Source organism: Zonotrichia albicollis, chromosome 12 (assembly GCF_047830755.1).
Source record: "Zonotrichia albicollis isolate bZonAlb1 chromosome 12, bZonAlb1.hap1, whole genome shotgun sequence".
In the NCBI taxonomy this organism is placed as follows: Eukaryota; Metazoa; Chordata; class Aves; order Passeriformes; family Passerellidae; genus Zonotrichia; species Zonotrichia albicollis.
This window is the reverse complement of record NC_133830.1, coordinates 11,646,721-11,665,784: the sequence shown is the minus strand read 5'-3', so window position 1 is coordinate 11,665,784 and position 19,064 is coordinate 11,646,721. Positions and strand designations below refer to the sequence as shown.

Below are 19,064 nucleotides of genomic sequence, written 5' to 3'. Positions count from 1 at the left end.
AGAGAGCTGAAACCTCACCTGGGGCTGAAGATTTTCTTCTTTCCCATTAAGGCAGCAGTGAGGCCTCATGCCTGGCAAGCAGGGGCAGGGAAAGGCTCAGCTCCTGTGCTTCCCTTGTGCACACTCTCAAACCAGGGGGTTCCCTTCCCAGGGTTAGCATGACCCCTGTGAGGCTCAGGGTTAGTGCTTTCCTGGGGAGTGCCCTGCAAAGACCAGGGTTATTGGGACCCGTGGAGGTGTCCTGGAATGCGTCATGATCTGGCCAGCTGTTGAGTGTCATTTGGGAGCCAGGTTGGCATGCACAGGTGAGGAGCTGGGGTCAGGGCCAGCCCTACAAATGTTGTTCAGTGTCTGTGCAGTGGAATCAGCACGCTCTGGGGCCGAGCCAGCTGGGAGATGGGGAACCCCAGGTCTGGGCTGTGGCAATGACTGGTGGCTGGGCTGCCAGCCGGCCAGGCTTTGAGCAGGCTTTCCAGCCTCTCAGGCTGTCCCCGGAGGGGCTGGCGTGCAGCGGCGCGGGGGTGCCCGTGAGTCACTCACACCTGGCGCTCTCCATCTGCATGGGCAGGACCGTCCCGCGCCGCCGGCCGCAGATTCCTTCCCTGCTCCTGGTATGCGGAGGGAAGCTGGGAAACACCGCGGAGGCGGAGACACTCCGGTTCTGGGGACCCAGCAGCCCTTGTGCCCCGCTCCGGCGCACATGTAAGGGCAGTGCTGCTGGTAAGGTGGTCAAGATGCTGCCGTGGGTGACTGGGGAGCACCCCAAGGCAGTGCCTGCGGTCCTGGGTGCCCAGGTGGCGGGCAGAACCCCTGGCACCGCTGTGAAATGTCTCTGTCCCGGTGTCCGGGTGCCGCTGGGCGCTGCCCGCCCCGGGGCTGCCCCCTGGCCGCGGTGACCCCCGGCCGCCCGTGCCCCGCCGCCGGCACCGCGCCGTGGGGCGGCTCCGCAGCTCCGGGCCCGGGGCCAGCCACAGAGCCCTTGGCAGGCCCCTCCGCTCCCTGTCTCACCAAGCCCCCGGTCTAATTGGGACAGCCGCCCTGTCTTCATTAAACGGGCTCTGGCGGGAGGAGGCTCTAGGGACGGTGCTGACCTGAGGATGCTGGGCTGCCGGCCGGACCCGCAGCGCTGGGGCAGGCGGGGGCAGAGCTGCGGGCACGGCGAGCTCCGGAACCCGCCCGCCAGCCCTGGGGGCCGGGGCTGTGCTCTGAGGAGAGGAAGGCTAATGAAGAGGAGGGGATGCACTGCTTGCTGTACCTTTAAGAAGAGCGAGGGCATCGCCGCTCCTCCCCTGCCTGGGAACAGCTTGTGCCTGGGAAAGTTGCCTGCAGCCGACCCTGGAGCATCTTTGCTCGGTGGCCGGTGGCCCTGCCCCCGGCCCCCAGCTGTGAGGTGGCCCCGGGCCCCAGAGATCCCCAGTGTTGCTCCTCTTGCTGCCTCAAGGAAGATGCCTCTGGACCCGTCTGTGCATTGCCCTGCCAGGAGCCGGAGGGGAGCCCCTGGGGCAGTGCCCAGGAGGGCACAGGTACGTGGGGTGCTGAGGACAGGGAATGAGGGCTGACCAAGGGGACAGAGGACAGGTGGCAGGGGGTGCATGGCAGGTTCCTTGAGGCAAGGTCAACCCCAGGTGAGCTCAGGCACCAGTGGGGAGGATGAGGTGCTGTGTGATCTGCCCCAAGGAACGCTGTGGTCCCACAGGTGCCCTGGGGGTGAGGAGTACCCTAAGGGTCAAAGGTGCACCCTGGGCTGAGGAGGAGCCTCAGGGGACTGTTCCAGTCACTTCTACCAGTCACAGGATGGGCAGAAATGAGACCAGGGCAACACGAGGTCCCTGCCTGCCTTGCTGGGCATCTTCTCTCTTTCTCCTCCTCCCAGCAACTGCAGCCACATCACCAGTGGCTTTCCAGCAAGTGTCTCCAGCTCCGGGGTAGGTCTCAGCCACAAGCCTGCAGTGAGATGGTGTTTTGAGCAGGGCAGGATGATGTTCCCACAGCTGACTCCAGCACAGTCCCCGTACTAGAGCCATGGGTGCCAGGGCCCCATATGCTGGGTACCCCCAGCCCTGTGTGCAGGAAGGATCCTGGATGAGGCCTGGCTGTCCTGCAACCTGGTGGGAGCTGTGCTGGCATGGGGAGCAGCCCTTCAGGCCCAATGCCCTTCCCAGGGCTGGTGCTCAGAGCCAGGCTTTAAACCAGATGATGCCAGGGGCTCAGGTCCCTGTGGCAGCTTCATCCAGGTCTGCCTGGATCCATCTCAAGTCTCCAGGACACATTCCCCTGGGATGGATGGATGGATGGATGGAAGTGGGTGGCCAGCTCCTGGCTTGCAGGTTCCAGAGCTGCTCACCTTCCCGAAAGATACTGGAGGGAAAACTGCCTTGAGCCTTACTGGAGCCCGCTCAGCCCCCCACGGGGGTCTCGGTGGCAAACCCAGCCGCAGCCGTTCCCGGGTGTCCAGCCCTGTCCTGCTCCATCCCATCCCGGCGCCGCTGCACGCGGTGCAGCCGCGGGGCAGCCCGGGTGGCCCTGGAGCGGGGAGAGCCTCAGGAGCTGCTTTCCTTCCTTCCTTCCCTCTCGGGAGCGGTGGGAAAAGCCCTTTGGGAGGCCGGGCTGGGCGGGGGCCGCGCCGCTCCGCTCCCCCCGGCCCGTGCTCCGGGCCGCCCTCCATAAAGGGGCGGGAGCACCGGGGGCCGGTGCGCGCCGGCACCGCCTGCGCCCGGCACGGCTCGGCACGGAACGGCTCGGAGCGGTGCGGGACGGAGCGGCCCCGCGGGGGCGGCGGGTGAGCCTGGAGCTGGGGGGGGCACCGCGGGGCAGGTCGGAGCCTCCGCGGGGGCACCGCGGGCACTCGGCCGCGCTCCGCGGCGGGGCTGGCACCGCCCGGGCCGGGCTGGGCTCGGGCTGGGACTCGGCGGAGGCACCGCGGCGGTACCGGGCCAGGTGCCCTCCGTGCGGCGGGGCAGGGGCTGGCAGGCCGGGCTGAACTCGGGCTGGGACATCGCGGGGGTACCGGGCCAGGTGCCCTCCGTGCAGCGGGGCAGGGGCTGGCAGGCCGGGCTGCCCGCGCTGGCTCCCCTGCCCTGGAGCACCTTCCCGGGGCGTAGGAGCCCCTGCGGGCGGGGGCCAAGGGCGCTGATGCCCATGCCGTGCCGTGGGGCAGGGGAAGGGGTGGCAGAGGCAGAACCGGGCTGTAGCCGGGCCGGGGCTCTCTGTGTCCCCTCCACCGGCTGTTCACGGGCCGGCTCCCGCCGCCTGTCCCGGCCCGGAGCGGGGCTCTCTCCGCGCCCTGGGGCGCCCGGGGCGCCACTGGCACCCTGCCTGCCCAGCGCTGCCAGGCGTTCTGGCACGGGCGGTGCTGGGAACCTCCCGAACTGCTGTCCCCAAGGCTTGGGGCTGGTGTGGGACCGTGGTGGCAGCATCCTGTCCTGCAGGCTCCCACGATGAGCAGCCAACTCCTGCTCCTGGCTGTGCTCCCGGCGCTCCTGCGTCCTCCAGCTGCCATGGCACAGAAGAGGAGCCAAGGTAGGCGCTCAGCACTGAGTCCACACGGTGGGTGGGACAGTAAGAGGGCTTCAGCACCAATGTGCCACAGCATCGGTCTGTTCCCTGAGTGCTGTCACTGCTCCGCAGCAGTGTGTGAGGATGTGCTGGAGGCCGACATCGCCTTCCTGGTGGATGGCTCATCCAGTATCGGAAGGAACAATTTCCGAGCTGTCCGCACCTTCATGGAGGAGCTGGTGGGGCCCTTTGTGCAGGTGGTGGGTGAGAAGGCAGTGCGCTTTGCCATGGCACAGTACAGTGATGACCCACGGTGAGCCCAAGGCAGGGGGCATGGGTGGGGTGCAGGGTGGCAGGGCTGAGTGACAGTGACAGTGTCCCCCTGTGCACTCCAGGGTGGAGTTCTCATTCTCCCAGCACACTGATGGCACAAGTGTCCGGAGGGCCATCCAGCAGCTGAGCTACAAGGGTGGCAACACTCGCACAGGCGCTGGCTTCCGCTACATTGCTGACAACTTCTTCGGCCCCACGCAGCGCCGGCCTGGGGTCCCCCAGGTATGTGCAGAGCAGTGACCCTGGCAACATGGGGAGAAGTGTCAGGCCCATGGACCCCAAGCTGGATCCCACAGCTCTTTCCTGGCCCTGCAGATCTGCATTCTCATCACGGATGGCAAGTCCCAGGATGATGCTGAGGGGCCAGCAGCAAAGCTGAAGAGCCAGGGTATCAAGGTCTTCGCTGTGGGTGAGTGAGGCTTCTGCAGCACATGAAAGAGTCTTCTGCTTGGTTCAGGTCCCCCTTCACTCATCATCTCCGTGTCCCAGGTATTAAGAACGCTGACCGTAAGGAGCTGGTCCGTGTGGCCTCGATGCCTACTGACGCCTTCTTCTTCTATGTTGGCGATTTCAAGTTGCTGGACACGCTGGTGCCACTGATTACACGGAGGGTGTGCACCACTGCTGGGGGCACCCTGCGCCTGCTGGGTATGGGCCCCCATCCTCCTCCCTCAGGGGCACAGCTGCTGTCAGTGCTGGGTGCCAGACTGTGCACATTTAGCATCCATCCCACCCCCAAAATGACCTCCTGGCCATCCTATCCCTTTGGGCACACATCTGTGCTGCCACAGCAAGATCTCCTCTCTGCTTCATGCACTGTGGAGCCAACAGCCCCTGTGCTACCCCACAGATGGGCCAAGCCACACTGGCCCCTCCAACCTGGAGATCCCAGAGCGGGGCCTGGACCATCTGCGGGTCCGCTGGAGAGCAGCCAGTGGCCCCATCACCGGCTACCGGGTGCAGTACGTGCCACTGACGGGGCTGGGGCAGCCTGTCCTGGCAGAGCGGCAGGAGGTGAGTGCCCCCAGCTGACTGCTCAGAGCTCCTGGGGTTCCTGGTGGCTCCATGTGTGACCTGGGGCTGATGGAGGGGTGACGTTGTTCCTGCCCAGGTGAGCGTGGGGCCACGGGAGACAAACGCTGTGCTGCGGGGACTGCGTGTTGGGACAGAGTACCTGGTCACTGTCACCGCCCAGTACGCCAACAGCATCGGCGAGTCCGTGTCCGGCCGAGCACGGACCCGTGAGTGTCCATGTCTGCAGGGATGGGTGGGTGCAGGCATGGGGCTGGGGACTCATCCCTGCTTCTGTGTGCTCCAGAAAGCCGTGCTGGCTCTGTGCTGGATTTTCGCGTGGTGGAGGCTGGACCCACCTTTCTGCGGCTGGCCTGGCAGCCTGGCCCCGAGCCCCCCCAGGGCTACAGCCTCAGCTACGCTGTGCAAGGTGAGGGCATGGGCCCTGTGAGGGCAGTGCTGCCTGGGCTCCCTGCCTTTGTGCAGCCCCTGGGCAGAGGGATGCAGGGATGAGTGTGAATGCAGGAATACATGCCCAGAGTGTTGTGGGTGTGTACCCACCCACCCTCACACGGCAGCCAGCACGCGTGCGGTGGGTGTGGGGCGCGTGCTATGCCGAGCTGGGGAGGCAGCCTGTGTATTCCTGCACCCCGAGGCTTCATGTGCAAGGTTCAGGGTGTGTGCTTGGGCGTGCACAATGGCTTGGGGCCTGGCGTGTGCCCTCATGGCTGCTGCACATGGGGGGCAGGCAGCAGACCCCTGTTCCAGCCAGGGACAGGGCTGGAGCCACACACCTGGCAGCCTCACCCTGGCCTGGGGCACTGCAGGGGGTGCAGAGACTGGCCCACGTCCCAGTCTCTTCCCAGTGCTCTCCACCCCTGGCACTGACTGGCATCCTCAGGGCAGGGTGCAGGCCCACAGGCACCCCTTCCCTGCTGGGCCTGGTGTGTGCTATGTCCCTGTGCCCCCACACCCCTCCAGGAGCACCTCAGAGAGAGGAGAAGAGCCTGACAGCCAGCGCACAGTCAGCCATGCTCAGCAACTTGCAGCCCAACACTGAGTACGTGGTGATGCTCCAGCCCCACTATGCACAGCAGCCTGCTGCCCCTGCCACCCTCACCGCCCGGACACGTAAGTGCTGTGCCAACCCCTGGGCCCTGCCAGGGTTAGGAATAGGTTCCCAGCACAGGGATGCCCCCTCCAATCACTGTGCCCCATTGGGATGGGGCTGCCTGGCCTGTTGCTGCCTCTGGGAGTGGGATGGGGATGCAGGTGAGCATGGCTACAAGGCGATGCTCTGGGCCCCAAAAGTTGCTCCCAGGGCAGGATGCAGCACTGTGTGCTCCCAATTTCCTTTGCAGCCTTCTGGGAGTGTTTCCACCAGAGCTTTCTTCCCATGATGTAAAAAATGTTGACTAAAAAAATGCAGGGTTTGAGTACAGTGCTCTGTGGGAGGAAAGTGCGGTTTCCATCAGGGCAGAGACTGTTGGAAAGCATCTCCGGGTAGGAGTGGGGCTGAGGCCCCAGGGCAGCACCTTTGCAAGCATCCGATTTTGGCAAACCATTTCCTTCAGCTGCCCCAGGCAGTCTTAACCCACAGAAAGTATTTAAGGCATTAAGAGGAAGACATTTGAGCTCCATTTTGCACAGTTTGATTCTTTGAAGGAGCCGCCTGAGCGCGGGCTGCATGCAGTGACCTCACTGTGGTTAGCATTGGTGGGCAGGGCAAGGGGGCCTCCTGGAGACAGCGGTTTACAGGTGAAGGTGCTTCCTGCTGCCCCTGCCCCGTTCCCTTGGGGGAGATGGACAGTCACCTCACTCCCACAGGGCACCTGGTGGGCGTGCAGCACTTGACAGTGCACAACGTGTCAGCACAGAGCATGCTGCTGGCCTGGCAGCCTGTCAGTGGTGCCACCGGCTACCGCCTCTCCTGGGCAACCCGCACAGGTAGGTGCCTCTCCCACAGCTTGTGCCCCTGCTGCTGGTCCCTGAGGAAGGACAGGAGGGAGCTGGTGGCACCTGCTGCCTGACCTCCCCAAGGGACTGCTGCACTGGCTCCCACAGGGCAGGACAGGCGCAGGGTGGACCTGGACGCTGGGCAGATGTCACACGCACTGGTGGGGCTGCAGCCCAACACCAACTATGTGGTGATGGTGGCCCCACTCTTCAGGCAGCTGGAGGGGCCCGCAGCCACTGTACAGCAGAGGACAGGTAGGTGTTGGGTACAGGTGATGCCATCCTGCTGCTGTGCATGGGAGGGGGCAGGGAGCAGCCCTCATAGCCCCTATCCTTGCCATGTGTGGGGACCAGGGACATGGGCGGGGTGGCTGCAGCAGGGTGGCACAAGGTACCCTTGATCATGGAGTCCCTCTTGCAGAGGCAGGTACAGACCAGACGCTGCAGACCAACATCCTGGGCCCCACATCCATCCAAGTGCTCTGGACCAGTGCCCGTGATGCTCGTGGCTACCGTCTGGAGTGGAAGAGAGCCACAGGTAGGCTCAGGGTGCCTGCTGCCCCTGTGGGCCCTCCATGCCAGCAGCTGGCAGTGATCCTTCCCTTCCTGCAGGACCAGAGCCCCCCAGAACAGTGTCTCTCCCCAGCAGCACCAATACTTACCAGCTGACGGGGCTGAAGCCGGGCACCGAGTACCGCATCACCCTCTACACGCTCTATGATGGTGGGGAGGTGGCCACCCCTGTCACCACCTTTCAGACAGGTCAGTGCTGCTGTGGGTCCCCTGAGCTGTCCCCCAGCATTCCAAGTCTTTGGCATGGAGGGATGTCCCAATGGGCATTGCTCAGGCTGAGGACTGCCTTGGCCATGAGAACCCCAGCTGTGTGGTCACAGCCCAGGATGAGTATGGGGGCTGCGCTGAGTATGAGGGCTGTGCTGTCCAGGCTGTGCCACTCCAGCTGTGCCTCACGTGTCCCCTCACAGGCATGGAGGCACCCGTGGGTGCGGTGTCAGACCTGCGGCTCGTGGAGGAATTGGGCAGGCAGGCACGGCTGAGCTGGACCGCTGTCCCCGGTGCCACCGAGTACAAAGTGGTGCTGCGCAACACCCAGGGTGAGTCTGTGGGCAGGGCCAGGGTGGCACCCGGGGCATCCTGACAGCTGGCACCGAGCCACCGCACTGCCCTCCCCTGGCAGATGGCACGGAGAGGACGAGGCGCGTCCCAGGCAGCCAGACGGGGCTGGAGCTCAGTGACCTGAGGGAGGGTGTCCCGTACCTGGTGCGTGTCTCGGCACTGGCAGGCGGCCGGGAGGGCAGTGCTGCCACGCTCACCGTCCGCCTCAGTAAGTCCATGGCAGTTTGGTGCCAGGAGTTCTGGTACTGCGTGTTCCCACTCTGGCATGCAGCTGTCTCTATCTCCCTGCAACCCCTTGGGATAGCAGCCTGGCTGTGGGGTCCCTTTGGACTCCCCAGGGTGATGCTGTGGTGTTATGGGGTGGTGCAGAGTACCCAGAGGTGGGCAGCATCTCGGATCTGCGGGTGATGGAGGCCGGTCCCAACCAGCTGCGGGTCACCTGGCGAGGGCTGCCAGGTGCTGGGGGCTACCTGCTGACGTGGCAAGGCAGTGACGGTGAGTGAATGGACCATGGGGTGGTGGGACTGCTGGAGCCCTTCCTATCCCAGCCATCTCTTAGGTGTGAAGAAATCCCGCTTCCTCCCTGCTGATCCCACCACCTTCACCATCGATGGGCTGCACACCAGCATTGTCTATACCATCAGTGTCTCAGCCATTGTGGATGGCCGTGAGGGCAGCCCTGTCACTGCCACGGGACGGATAGGTGAGGTAACCCCTGCCTGACAGTGCTGTCTGGTGTCATTGGCTGTGACCCATGATGACAGTGGCCCTCTTGGTGTCACAGTGCCAGAGCAGGTGGGAAAGGTGACGCAGCTGGAGGTGCAGGCATCCAGGAGCAATGTTGCCCGTGTCACTTGGGTTGGTGTGCCGGGAGCCACTGCCTACCGTGTGGTGTGGAGCCGCAGGGACGGTACTGTGGGACAGGGATGGGGGTGGGCTGTGAGGGCAGCAAGGTGGGGGCCTGATGCCACAGTCCTTGGCAGGGGGTTCGGAGAACAGCCGGCGAGTTCCTGGCCACACCAACTCCTTTGACATCCCCAACCTGGAGGGAGGCGTCTCCTACACCGTGAAGGTGACGGCGCTCATTGGCAACCGGGAAGGCAACCCCGTCTCCATTGTGGTCACCACCCGTGAGTGCTGGGGCAGAGGCATCACCCCAGGGTGGCACTGGGCACTCCTGTCCCTGACGCCTGCCCCTCTGCCCTGCAGCGGAGGCAGTGCCCCCACGCCCCGTCAGCGGCTTCCAGGTGACCGAGGCCTCGGAGCACCGCCTGCGCCTGGCCTGGCTGCCAGTGCCTGGCAGCACCGGGTACCGCCTGTTCTGGCGCCTGGCTGAAGGTAAGCACAGCTGGCTGGAGCCCCTGCATCCCTGCCAGCCCCACCCGCACCCCCTCACCCCTCTCTGCCCCTGCCAGGGGGGGCCCAGCAGAGCCAGCAGCTCCCAGCCACCTCCAGCTCTTATACCCTGTCGGGACTGGAAGCGGGCCGGCACTACCACATCAGCATCACCAGCCTGGCTGGCGGCCGGGAGAGTGAGCCAGCCACCATCACTGCCATCACCAGTAAGGGACTGACTGACTGCCTGGGGCCAAGGCAGCGTGAGCCCCCTGACACATGGCTTGAGCCCAGAGGGGCACCCAGGGACTGGACTGTCCCAGCGTTGGGCTGGGGAGGGAGCACGCTGGGGGCTGCCCCATGAAGCTGGGACACCCTTTCCTCCCCCTTGGTAGCTGCCCCGAGCCGCATCACCAACCTGCGGGTGACGGAGGTGCAGAGGGATTCGGTGACTCTCACCTGGACCCCAGTCCCCGGTGCCTCTGGCTATGTCCTCTCCTGGAGCCCTCCCGCAGGTGAGACGAGTGGGTGGCCCCAGGACGGTGGGCGGCATCCCCGCAGGGGCCTGCTGATCCCTCTGACTGTGCCCTGGGCGGCAGCTGGTGGGGAGAGGGCGCGGACGCTGCCCAGCACTGCCAGCTCCCAGCAGGTCCCCGGGCTGCGCCTGGGCCAGCGCTACACCTTCACCCTGCGGCCGCTCCTGGGGAGCACTCCGGGTGCCGAGGCGTCCGTCAGTGAGCGCACAGGTACTGGGGGAACCTGCATGGTGGGCTGGGCTTGTCTGCACCCTGGTGGTGGCTTCACCCCTTCCCATCCCGCAGTCTGCAGGGATGCCCTCGGTGACGTGGTGTTTTTGGTACACGGCACCCGCAACAGCTCCTCTGGAGCCAGCGCTGTGCGCACCCTCCTCTCCAACACCGTGTCAGCCCTGGGGCGTCTGGGCCCTGACGGCACACAGGTAGGCTGCTGCCACAGCACTGGGAGCACGGGGGGGTCGTGGGTGGTGCTCCCACGACTGCTCCCCTGCACCCTTGCAGGTGGCCCTGGCCACGTACAGCTACCGCAGCCTGCCCTGGCTGCTCCTCAACCGCTCCAGTGACCTGCCCACCGTGCTGGAGCAGATCCGCACCATACGCTACGAGGAACCCAGCGGCAACAACATCGGTGAGGGGCAGCACTACGAGCTGGGCCAGTGTTTCTGGGATCCTGCTGACTGTCCCTTCTTCCCTCTCCCTGTCTAGGGGCAGCCATGACCTTTGCCAGGACGTACCTGCTGAGTCCTGGCGCAGGGCGCCGTGCCGGAGTGCCAGCAGTGCTGGTGGTTCTGGCTGACAGCCCCTCGGGGGATGATGCCATCACTGTGGCCAGGGATGTCAAGGCTGGGGGTGAGGATTAATAGGGTCTCATCAGGGTGTGCAGGGACTTCTGTGGGTGCTGAGGGTGCTCTCTGCTCAGGGGTGCAGGTGCTGGCAGTGGGCTTGGAGGGGGCAGACCGGGAGCAGCTCCGGCGCATGGTCACCAGTGAGGACCCGCGGTACCTCTACCATGGCAGAGACCTGGCAGAGCTGGAGGGAGAGCTCACCGATGACCTCTGCACCATCATCTCCACCAGGGTAAGGGCCAGAGTACCTCAGAGGTGTGGAGGGGGAGCAGCCCATGTAAGCTCTGATCCCTGGGTTCACACAGGCTTGTCTTTTCTTGCCAGCCGGAGCCAAAGCCAAAGCCCTGCACTATGAAGTGCCCCAAGGTGAGCTTCTCAAGGCTGTGCCATGCTGTGCCACAGGTGCTCAGCATGGGTCATGGACCCCTAGCTGCTGACAGCAGAAGCCCAGTGGGGAGTTAAGCACAGGAGTGCCAGCCCCTAACCTCTTCCCTCTGTCCCTTGCAGGGCGAGAAGGGAGAGCGCGGTGAGGCTGTGAGTGCTTTGGGGACACTCCGCCACCAGCTGGTGGCTTTGGGAGGTTTGCATGTCCCACACCAGGCTAACATCAGCTCACAGGGGATGCTCATTACTGGCTTTGTCTCTGCAGGGACTGCAAGGACGTATGGGACCACCAGGTCTTCCTGGGCAGCCGGTAATAACCTGATGGAGGGGGGCACAAGAGGGGCAGCTCCCTGGAGAGGGCAGTGCCATGGTCCCCATGTCCTAATGTTCCTTTGTCCCTTTGTCCTGCCAGTGGTTTGGTGTGGGGTAAGGACCTGTCCAGCCCTTGCTACAGGGGTGGACAGGCAACACCTCTTGACCACCACCTGCCACCCAGCCTGTCCTCTCCCCTGTGTCTGCAGGGTCGCCATGGGCTTCCCGGCTCTCCAGGACCACCAGGGCCACCGGGTCCACCAGGAGAGAGTGCTGAGGGTCCGGGCAGGAAGGGGGACAGGGTGAGTACCTCTGGCCCTCACCTAGGCACCCCAGGATCTTTGGACAGTGACCTGGCTCCATGGGGCCTCTCACTGCCCCTTGTCCCTTTGGTCTCCACACCTACGCTGGAGGACAACTCCTGGTGAAGAACACCTGCCCCACACTGCACCCTCACATCCCAGCTGAGCACATGGGGAAAGGCAACCTGGAACCCAGCTCTGCCTTGGGGCTGCCCTGAGCTCCCAGGGCTGGGGCCAGCACTGCCTGGAGCACTGAAGGAGTCTGGCAGTGCTGGGGTACACCAGATGCTGGCATGATGCCCCTCTGTCTTGCAGGGATTTCCTGGAACTGATGGGGCACCAGGAAGCCCTGGACGCCCTGGGAATCCTGGATCACCTGGGCAGCCAGTGAGTAAGGGTGTCCCCTGGCTTTGCTGCTGCACATTGGGCTCTCCATTGCCCTGCCTGCTCCCTGAGCCAGCGTCTGCTTCCCTGCTCCCTGTGCTGGGGGAGGCTCAGCAGCTGGCAGGGGCACTGCTGGCTCCTGTGGGTGTATCCCTGGCAAACTGTGCTGTCCAGCCTTGCTTTGGCTGGCCATGCCATGCCATGCCACCCCATTCCATCTCATCCCATCCTCACTCCCTGGCTGGCAGGGATGAGTTCACCTCCTGAGCTGTTGTTTTCTAGGGCATTCAGGGCATCCCTGGTCCTCGAGGGGATCCTGTGAGTATGGCCCCACCCTCCCCACCCCTCCTCACACCCAACACCCCCCCTCATTCCCATCTTTCCTTCCCAGGGGACACGTGGGCCCACAGGACTCCCTGGCCCAAAGGGGGAGAAAGGTGACCCGGTAGGTGAAGGGCAGGGGGCTGCCCCACGGGGGTCCCTGGGGAGCGCTGGGGACCCTGGTGGGCACAGCTTGGTGCCTGGCATCTCCTGGCCCCAGGGCCTCCCCATCTCCCTGCCAGACCCTTGGCACTGTGGCCACAGCAGGGCACACGTGGCACACGTGGTCACTGATTTTTCCTCCCCGTCCTGGTGCAGGGAGAGCCCAGGGTGCTGACGGATGGAGGGCAGGGGCTGCCAGGCCAGAGAGGGGAGCCAGGTGTGCCGGTAGGTGTGGGGATATGGGTGTGAAGGGGTCTCTGCCAGCACCCCCAGCCCACACCTGAGGTGATGGAGCCCCTCTGTCCTGCAGGGCAGCCCTGGCCCACCGGGGATCCCTGGCCCACGGGGGCCCCTTGGTGACCCAGGCCCCCCTGGTCCCCTCGGACCCATGGGGCTTCCAGGACCTCCTGGGGAGTTTGTGAAGGTAAATCCCCCAGTGCTGCATGGGGGAGGCTGGGGATGTGTGGGCAGAGGGATGGGGAGCAGGCAGCTGCTTGGAGCTGCTGCCTGTGGGCTCCTCCTGGCCCTCCCTGTGGGCTGTGCCTGCACAATGTGCTTGTGCCTGAGCTGATGCTGGCACTGGGCAGCGTGGGGAGAGGCACATGGCATGCACATACCCTGATGCCACTGATGATGGCTCTACCCAGCATGTTCCTCTCCTATTCAAGGAGGGCCTGGGAACAGACCAGAACTGCCCTAATTTGCTTTTTTCACCTTTGCAGGGAGAGAAGGGTGACCGAGGGGAAAGGGTGAGTGGCCATGCATTTCCCCCAACTCCTCTACCCTACTGGATGGAGGCCCCTTGAGTGTCCAAGGGCACTGCAGCAGCCCCTCAGGTTGCTGGGGAGGACTGAGCCCTCAGGGCAAGCACACAGGAGCTGACCCTTCTGTCTGCAGGGCCCCCCTGGATTTGTGGATGGGGCAGTACCTCGAGGGGACCCTGGACCCCCAGTGAGTTGAGCCCCCAGGCCCACGGGGATGGCAGAGGGGATCAGGGCTGCACTGGCTGTGTGTGCCCAGGGCTGAGTCACATCCCCAGAGGCTGAATTGTCTCTCTTGCAGGGGCTCCCTGGGGACCCTGGGCCTCGGGGACCTGCTGGGCCACCTGGGCTGAAGGGAGAGAAGGTGAGAAGGTGTCAGGGATGCTCCCCACTGGGGCTGGGCCTCTCACCACTCTTGAGTGAGGATTCCCATCTAATGGGCATCCCTGTGTCATGAGCATGGCTCTCACCTTTCCACACCCCCAGGGTGATGGCACAGAAGGTTTCCCAGGATCACCCGGCCGCCCCGGGGACCCAGGAGACAGGGTGAGTGTCCTAGGAGAAGGAAAGGCAGGCAGGAGCTGCTCATGCCAGGAGCCAGGCCCTGAGGGCACGCTGAGCCCTCCTGCTTTGGGCAGCCTGGGCATTGCCTTGTCACACCAGAGGTGACAATGTCTCCATTCTCCTCTGCAGGGTCCTCGGGGGCCGCCGGGGGAGCAGGGCAGGAAGGTGAGCGGTGCAGGGACCCAGGGATGCTCCTGCCATGCCTTGGCAGAGAGAAGGGGGTTCTGGTTTTGTGCCAGGAGTCCCCAAAGGTCCTGCTGCCCCTGACCCTTTGTTCCTCCTGTACCAGGGAGACCGTGGGGCGCCGGGCGAGCTGGGAGAGACGGGCGAGAAGGTGAGAGGGTGCCCAGGCAGGGTCCTGGTGTCCCTGAGACCTGCTGGTGGCAGTGCCTGGGCATGGCTGCCACAGCCCAGGGGTCTTGGGTGTGATCCAGGGCTGACTCATGAAGAGCTCTGGGGCAGTGTGTGAGATGGGGGCAGTGTGATGCAGGGGGAGGAAGGCTCCCTGAGCCCTCCTCTCTTTGCTCTGCAGGGAGACCGTGGTGTGCCAGGCCCACAGGGTGAGAAGGTAGGTGCACCTTGGGCATGGTGGAGTGATGCCCACTCTGCCCTGGAGCAGCCAGGGGGTGGCAGGATGCCCACACACCTTCCTCTTCCTCCTCTCGTGCAGGGTGAGATGGGAGCCCCCGGGCACCCAGGGCCAGCAGGCAGAGAGGTGAGTCAGGGTGGTGGCTGTGCTGCTGTGGAGCCAGGGGCTGCCATGCTCTGGGTGCAGGTTCCCAGGCACTGCCACCCCCCTCTCTGATCTCACCACAGGGAGCTCCAGGACCGAGTGGCCCCCGGGGGGAGAAGGTGAGGGCCAAGGGGGGTCCCGGTGGGGTGGCAGGGGTCTGTGGGGAAGGGGCTGGCAGTGACACCTGTCTCTCTGCAGGGTGACCCAGGACCACCTGGCAGGCCAGTAAGTGCTGCTGCCCAGCTCTGCCTGCCCCAGCACAGGGAGCCATGGGCAGTGCCCAGCATGGTCTCCTCTGCTTCCCCTGCAGGCTCCCAGTGTGGCTAGTGTTGGAGAGAAGGTAACCCTGGCCCAGCCGTGCCCTCCACCCTCTGGGCATGGCTGTGGGCATGGCGGGGGATGGGGACTGCACAGCTGGGCTCATTCTGGTCCTAAACCTGGTCCACAGTTGCAGTGGGGGCGGGGGGAATGGGTGGTTTGGGGTGCTGATTTTGTCTGCTCCAGGGTGACAGAGGTTTCCCAGGACCAGAAGGACCTCCTGGCCCCAAGGGTGACACAGGAGATAAAGGTGCCCGTGTGAGTACTGCCTTGAGGGTAGGAAGCACAGGGCACAGCCCTGCCCAGCCTCATGGTGCCTGTGCTGTTGCTCCATGCTGTGTCCTTCCATGTTTAGGGTCCCCCTGGCCTGAGCATCCCCGGGCCAGCTGGCCCCAAAGGCGAGCAGGGCGATCGGGTGAGTCTGGGGGCACTCTGGGGACCCCTCCCCTGGCCTGGGCTCACAGAGCTGCCCCTCCCCAAGTGACGCCTGCTCTTCCTTTCCAACAACCAGGGCATCGTTGGCCTCACAGGCAGGAGTGGCCCAAAGGTGATGTCACTGCCCTTCCATTCATCTGTCCGTCCATCTGTCTGTCTGTCTGGCTCTAGAGGGGCTGTCCCTGCAGCTGTGCCCCTTCTCTGCCCAGCCTCTGGCCTGACTGTTGTCCCTTCCCCTGCCTAGGGTGACCCAGGAGAGCCGGGGGAGAAAGGGGAGCCGGGCCGAGCGGGTGCCACGGGGCAGCCAGGGCTGCGAGGCAAGGAGGTAGTGTGGGACACGGGGCTCTGGGCACTGTGGCCCTGAGCACATCGGGGCTGCCAGGGAGCAGGGGGATGCTGCTGACTTGTGCTCTTCTCTTCTGGCCGGTGCCCACTGATTTGTGCCTCAGGGAGAGCGAGGAGAGAAAGGTGACGAAGGCACCCCGGTGAGTGAGGGTCCCTAGAACCTCTGCCCCTGTTTCCACTGCCTCTGTTCCTACTGCCCCTGTTCCCCCTGCCTCTGTTCCCCTGTCCCCGTTCCCCTGTCCCCGTTCCCCTGCCCCTGTTCCCCCTGCCCCTGTTCCCTCTGCCCCTGTTCCCTCTGCCCCCATTCCCTCTGCCCCCGTTCCCTCTGCCCCTGTTCCTACTGCCCCCATTCCCACTGCCCCTGTTCCCTCTGCCCCTGCTCCCTCTCCCCCTGTTCCCCGTGCCCCTGTTCCCCCTGCCCCTGTTCCCACTGCCCCTGTTCCCACTGCCCCTGTTCCCCCTGCCCCTGTTACCCCTGCCCCTGTTCCCACTGCCCCACTGACCCCCTCTTTCCCCACAGGGAGAAGCAGGCTTGCCTGGCAAGCCTGGAGACAGGGGTCCCCGGGTGAGTGCAGGGCTGCTGGGTACCCTGGGCAGGACAGAGCCTCACGGCCTCTCCTGCTAATGCACATCCTCCCTTTGCCCCCACCCAGGGCCTCCCTGGCTACCGTGGCCCCCCCGGGGAGAAGGGTGACCTGGGGGACCCAGGACCTGAAGGCAGGAATGTGAGTATCCCCTTGTGTGTGCCCAGTACTCCATGGACACCCCCCACCCCTCACAGCTCACTGCCCCACAGGACCCACACCCCACGGGTCCCCCATTCCCTTCCCCCCTGACTCCATCCCTCTTTCCTGCAGGGCAGCCCTGGAGCGCCAGGGAGCAAGGGTGACCGTGGGGACCCAGTGAGTGATGGCAGTGCCACACGTGGCCCCCCACCCCAGAGCCAGCTGTGCCCTCCCCAGGGCTTTGCCAGCTCTCTTTAATCTGCTTCCCTTGCCCTTCTTTCAGGGGCCTCCTGGACCCCCAGGACGAGCTGTAAGTTCTGCCTCCCTGTTCTCCCTGCCCCTGGGCTGGTGTCCAGCCCCATCCACAGCTCCTCTCTGCCCCACAGGTCGATGTTGGGCCCGGAGGAGTGGGGATAAAGGGTGAAAAGGTAATGACTGGGATGCTGGGGTGGGATACCTCTGCTGTCCTCTGGGCTCTGCCTGCCCACTGGGATCCATCAAGCCTTCCCTGCCCAAAACAGCCTCTGCCACGAGCAGCTGATGTGCCCCACGACTGAGAGGCACATTGAACTCAGGGCACAGGGGCTGACACTGATGCCCTGTGATGGAGAGGCCCTGTAGGGCTGAGGTTTCCAAAGGAGCTGGTGTGCTCCTGGCTCCCCAGCCCCACAGGGGTCCCATGGCAGCACCCGACTCTCTGGGCATTCTGCTTTTGCATCCCAGCTGAGGCTCAGGACAGTTTTGGCCACAGATTGTGCCCTGTGCCGGGTGGCACTGTGTCCCCAGCTGTGGCTCTGTGGCTTAGCAGTGCTACTTGGTGCCTTTCTCTGCAGCCACTCCCTGGCCCCCACTGCCCAGCAGGAGCTGCATTGAGCCCAGCCACCTCATTTTCAGCCTGTGCCTCTTATTTTGAGACTGTTATTCTCACCCCAGCCCTAAACCACACAGCACCAGCGCTGTGTACTCTGGCACAGGCTTGGTACAGCACAGCTCTGACCGCTGTGCCCTTCCCTGACAGGGGGACCCTGGGGACCCGGGCGAGGATGGTGCCAAGGGTGCCCGGGGTGATGCTGGCTCCCCTGGCGTGCCTGGAGAGAGGGTAGGTGCTGGGTGCTGGGGCTGCTGTGGGGGGCACTGGGGCAGCATCAGGGGTGATGTTGTGCAGGAGAGCTGGGGGTCCTGGCCTGCAGGCACTGCCTGCTGAGCAGCCAGGATCCCCTCCATGCCCCACTGCTGAGTGTGTCTCTTTCTTGCAGGGTGTGGAGGGTCCCCGTGGCCCCCCTGGCACACGGGTGAGTGTCCCCTTTCCCATGGGGTCTGAATGGGGACCCTGCCCTGTGCTGCTCCTGGTAATGGGAGATGATGCTCACTTCTCTTTGGCCTGTAGGGTGACCCTGGGGACCGAGGCCTGCCAGGAGAGAAGGTGAGCGGGCTGGGGGCTGAGGGCTGCCCCACAGCACTCCCATCCTACCCCAGAGCTCCAACCACCCTTCCCTGCTCTCCCACAGGGGGACCGTGGCCCGCCGGGGCTGGATGGCCGGAATGGGCTGGAAGGCAAACCTGGGCCCCCAGGGCCTGCTGGGCTCAGGGTGAGTGTGGGCCAGCCTGGGGGGAGCTCTGTGCCTGGGTGGGAGCTGGGGTACACAGGGATGATGGGTTGGGAGGTGCTGTCCCCATGGACACCCCCTGCTCCAGGCTGGGGATGCTCTGCAGGGGGAGCCTCTGGCAGGGTAGCAATGTCCCTGTCCTCACCTCCTCCTTGTCTGCAGGGGGACCCGGGGAAGCAGGGAGACCCTGGCCGGGATGTAAGTACCTCTGGAGAGGGCGGGTTTGGGCTGTGTTCCTGCTGGGGCCACCAGTGTCCTGTGCCATGCTTTCCCCTGCCCCAGCAGAGTGCCACTGCCAGTGACACTCCCTGCTCCCAGGGCTGCCCTGTGCTCCCACCATCTCCTTTCCCTGCAGGGGCTGCCTGGGCTGCGTGGGGAGCAGGGACCCCCTGGCCCCGTGGGTCCCCTGGGGCCACCTGGCGTGCCTGTGAGTATCACCAGCTGCACCCTAGAGACACATCCTGTCCCATGCCCTCTGTGGGTCACAGCTAGATCCATCTGGCAGGGCTCTCCCTGTTCCCAGCTCCCCCTTCCCTGCATCTTGAGGCTCCAGTGGGGCCCCGGCACCCCTGGCTGGGGTGGGAGAGCCTGGGGGACTCCCTCACTGCCTTTCTTTTCCTGCCAGGGCAAACCCGGTGAGGATGGCAAACCTGGCCTGAATGGCAAGAATGTGAGTAGGGGAAACAGGACTTGACTCTGGGGCTCTCCCAGGATGCTGAGGGATGGTGATCCCAGTACAGCACAGGGCAAGGGGAGGATGTGGCAAAGAACCTCCATGCTCTGAGCCATCCTCGGGTTTGTACCCATGTTGAGGGAGTTGAGTGGGGCACTAACAGGCAGCCTTTGTTCCCAGGGAGAAGATGGGACACCAGGAGAGGATGGCAGAAAGGTAAGGAGGTTATCCATGGGTGTGTGGTCCCCCTGTGATCCCCACAAGCCTGGTGGCTCCACTCTGCCCAGACCAGGAGCACCCTCCTGGGGCAGTGCATGGGCAGCATCCCTCCAGCTGCTTTCTCTCCTGCTTAGGGAGACAAAGGTGATGCAGGACTGCCTGGGAGAGAGGTGA

The 19,064-nt window shown here is 64.7% G+C and overlaps 1 protein-coding gene across 11 annotated transcripts in view; it reads left to right on the top strand.

Moving 5' to 3' along the window:
- The first annotated feature begins 1,038 nt into the window (after nucleotides 1-1,038).
- The window catches only part of COL7A1 (collagen type VII alpha 1 chain), a 31,278-nt gene continuing 13,252 nt past the window's right edge, over nucleotides 1,039-19,064 (top strand). For 9 of the 11 annotated variants that reach the window (XR_012582226.1, XR_012582225.1, XM_074549800.1 and 6 more), the window contains exons 1-67: nucleotides 1,039-1,523; nucleotides 3,429-3,519; nucleotides 3,628-3,808; nucleotides 3,891-4,050; nucleotides 4,144-4,237; nucleotides 4,318-4,476; nucleotides 4,679-4,842; nucleotides 4,940-5,069; nucleotides 5,147-5,269; nucleotides 5,821-5,970; nucleotides 6,667-6,786; nucleotides 6,904-7,050; nucleotides 7,217-7,333; nucleotides 7,408-7,557; nucleotides 7,779-7,907; nucleotides 7,991-8,137; nucleotides 8,299-8,424; nucleotides 8,489-8,632; nucleotides 8,714-8,839; nucleotides 8,913-9,059; nucleotides 9,139-9,267; nucleotides 9,345-9,491; nucleotides 9,660-9,779; nucleotides 9,864-10,010; nucleotides 10,086-10,222; nucleotides 10,302-10,428; nucleotides 10,506-10,649; nucleotides 10,720-10,877; nucleotides 10,970-11,011; nucleotides 11,153-11,179; nucleotides 11,295-11,339; nucleotides 11,551-11,643; nucleotides 11,959-12,030; nucleotides 12,310-12,345; nucleotides 12,419-12,472; nucleotides 12,667-12,735; nucleotides 12,821-12,934; nucleotides 13,233-13,259; nucleotides 13,408-13,461; nucleotides 13,573-13,635; nucleotides 13,758-13,817; nucleotides 13,965-14,000; nucleotides 14,125-14,169; nucleotides 14,368-14,403; nucleotides 14,506-14,550; nucleotides 14,652-14,687; nucleotides 14,767-14,793; nucleotides 14,879-14,908; nucleotides 15,073-15,144; nucleotides 15,242-15,301; nucleotides 15,398-15,433; nucleotides 15,566-15,646; nucleotides 15,771-15,806; nucleotides 16,187-16,231; nucleotides 16,320-16,391; nucleotides 16,524-16,568; nucleotides 16,675-16,701; nucleotides 16,778-16,819; nucleotides 17,410-17,490; nucleotides 17,648-17,683; nucleotides 17,779-17,814; nucleotides 17,900-17,980; nucleotides 18,161-18,196; nucleotides 18,354-18,425; nucleotides 18,624-18,668; nucleotides 18,852-18,887; nucleotides 19,025-19,060. Coding sequence is in view for 9 of the 11 variants with exons in the window: in XM_074549800.1 (XP_074405901.1) it covers nucleotides 1,098-1,523; nucleotides 3,429-3,519; nucleotides 3,628-3,808; nucleotides 3,891-4,050; nucleotides 4,144-4,237; nucleotides 4,318-4,476; nucleotides 4,679-4,842; nucleotides 4,940-5,069; nucleotides 5,147-5,269; nucleotides 5,821-5,970; nucleotides 6,667-6,786; nucleotides 6,904-7,050; nucleotides 7,217-7,333; nucleotides 7,408-7,557; nucleotides 7,779-7,907; nucleotides 7,991-8,137; nucleotides 8,299-8,424; nucleotides 8,489-8,632; nucleotides 8,714-8,839; nucleotides 8,913-9,059; nucleotides 9,139-9,267; nucleotides 9,345-9,491; nucleotides 9,660-9,779; nucleotides 9,864-10,010; nucleotides 10,086-10,222; nucleotides 10,302-10,428; nucleotides 10,506-10,649; nucleotides 10,720-10,877; nucleotides 10,970-11,011; nucleotides 11,153-11,179; nucleotides 11,295-11,339; nucleotides 11,551-11,643; nucleotides 11,959-12,030; nucleotides 12,310-12,345; nucleotides 12,419-12,472; nucleotides 12,667-12,735; nucleotides 12,821-12,934; nucleotides 13,233-13,259; nucleotides 13,408-13,461; nucleotides 13,573-13,635; nucleotides 13,758-13,817; nucleotides 13,965-14,000; nucleotides 14,125-14,169; nucleotides 14,368-14,403; nucleotides 14,506-14,550; nucleotides 14,652-14,687; nucleotides 14,767-14,793; nucleotides 14,879-14,908; nucleotides 15,073-15,144; nucleotides 15,242-15,301; nucleotides 15,398-15,433; nucleotides 15,566-15,646; nucleotides 15,771-15,806; nucleotides 16,187-16,231; nucleotides 16,320-16,391; nucleotides 16,524-16,568; nucleotides 16,675-16,701; nucleotides 16,778-16,819; nucleotides 17,410-17,490; nucleotides 17,648-17,683; nucleotides 17,779-17,814; nucleotides 17,900-17,980; nucleotides 18,161-18,196; nucleotides 18,354-18,425; nucleotides 18,624-18,668; nucleotides 18,852-18,887; nucleotides 19,025-19,060 (6,126 nt within the window). In the remaining 2 variants the exon portion in view is untranslated. Of the gene's footprint in view, nucleotides 1,524-2,585; nucleotides 2,780-3,428; nucleotides 3,520-3,627; nucleotides 3,809-3,890; nucleotides 4,051-4,143; nucleotides 4,238-4,317; nucleotides 4,477-4,678; nucleotides 4,843-4,939; nucleotides 5,070-5,146; nucleotides 5,270-5,820; nucleotides 5,971-6,666; nucleotides 6,787-6,903; nucleotides 7,051-7,216; nucleotides 7,334-7,407; nucleotides 7,558-7,778; nucleotides 7,908-7,990; nucleotides 8,138-8,298; nucleotides 8,425-8,488; nucleotides 8,633-8,713; nucleotides 8,840-8,912; nucleotides 9,060-9,138; nucleotides 9,268-9,344; nucleotides 9,492-9,659; nucleotides 9,780-9,863; nucleotides 10,011-10,085; nucleotides 10,223-10,301; nucleotides 10,429-10,505; nucleotides 10,650-10,719; nucleotides 10,878-10,969; nucleotides 11,012-11,152; nucleotides 11,180-11,294; nucleotides 11,340-11,550; nucleotides 11,644-11,958; nucleotides 12,031-12,309; nucleotides 12,346-12,418; nucleotides 12,473-12,666; nucleotides 12,736-12,820; nucleotides 12,935-13,232; nucleotides 13,260-13,407; nucleotides 13,462-13,572; nucleotides 13,636-13,757; nucleotides 13,818-13,964; nucleotides 14,001-14,124; nucleotides 14,170-14,367; nucleotides 14,404-14,505; nucleotides 14,551-14,651; nucleotides 14,688-14,766; nucleotides 14,794-14,878; nucleotides 14,909-15,072; nucleotides 15,145-15,241; nucleotides 15,302-15,397; nucleotides 15,434-15,565; nucleotides 15,647-15,770; nucleotides 15,807-16,186; nucleotides 16,232-16,319; nucleotides 16,392-16,523; nucleotides 16,569-16,674; nucleotides 16,702-16,777; nucleotides 16,820-17,409; nucleotides 17,491-17,647; nucleotides 17,684-17,778; nucleotides 17,815-17,899; nucleotides 17,981-18,160; nucleotides 18,197-18,353; nucleotides 18,426-18,623; nucleotides 18,669-18,851; nucleotides 18,888-19,024; nucleotides 19,061-19,064 lie in introns of those variants that run through there. The other 2 variants (XM_026792466.2, XM_074549802.1) reach the window with 2 other exon arrangements.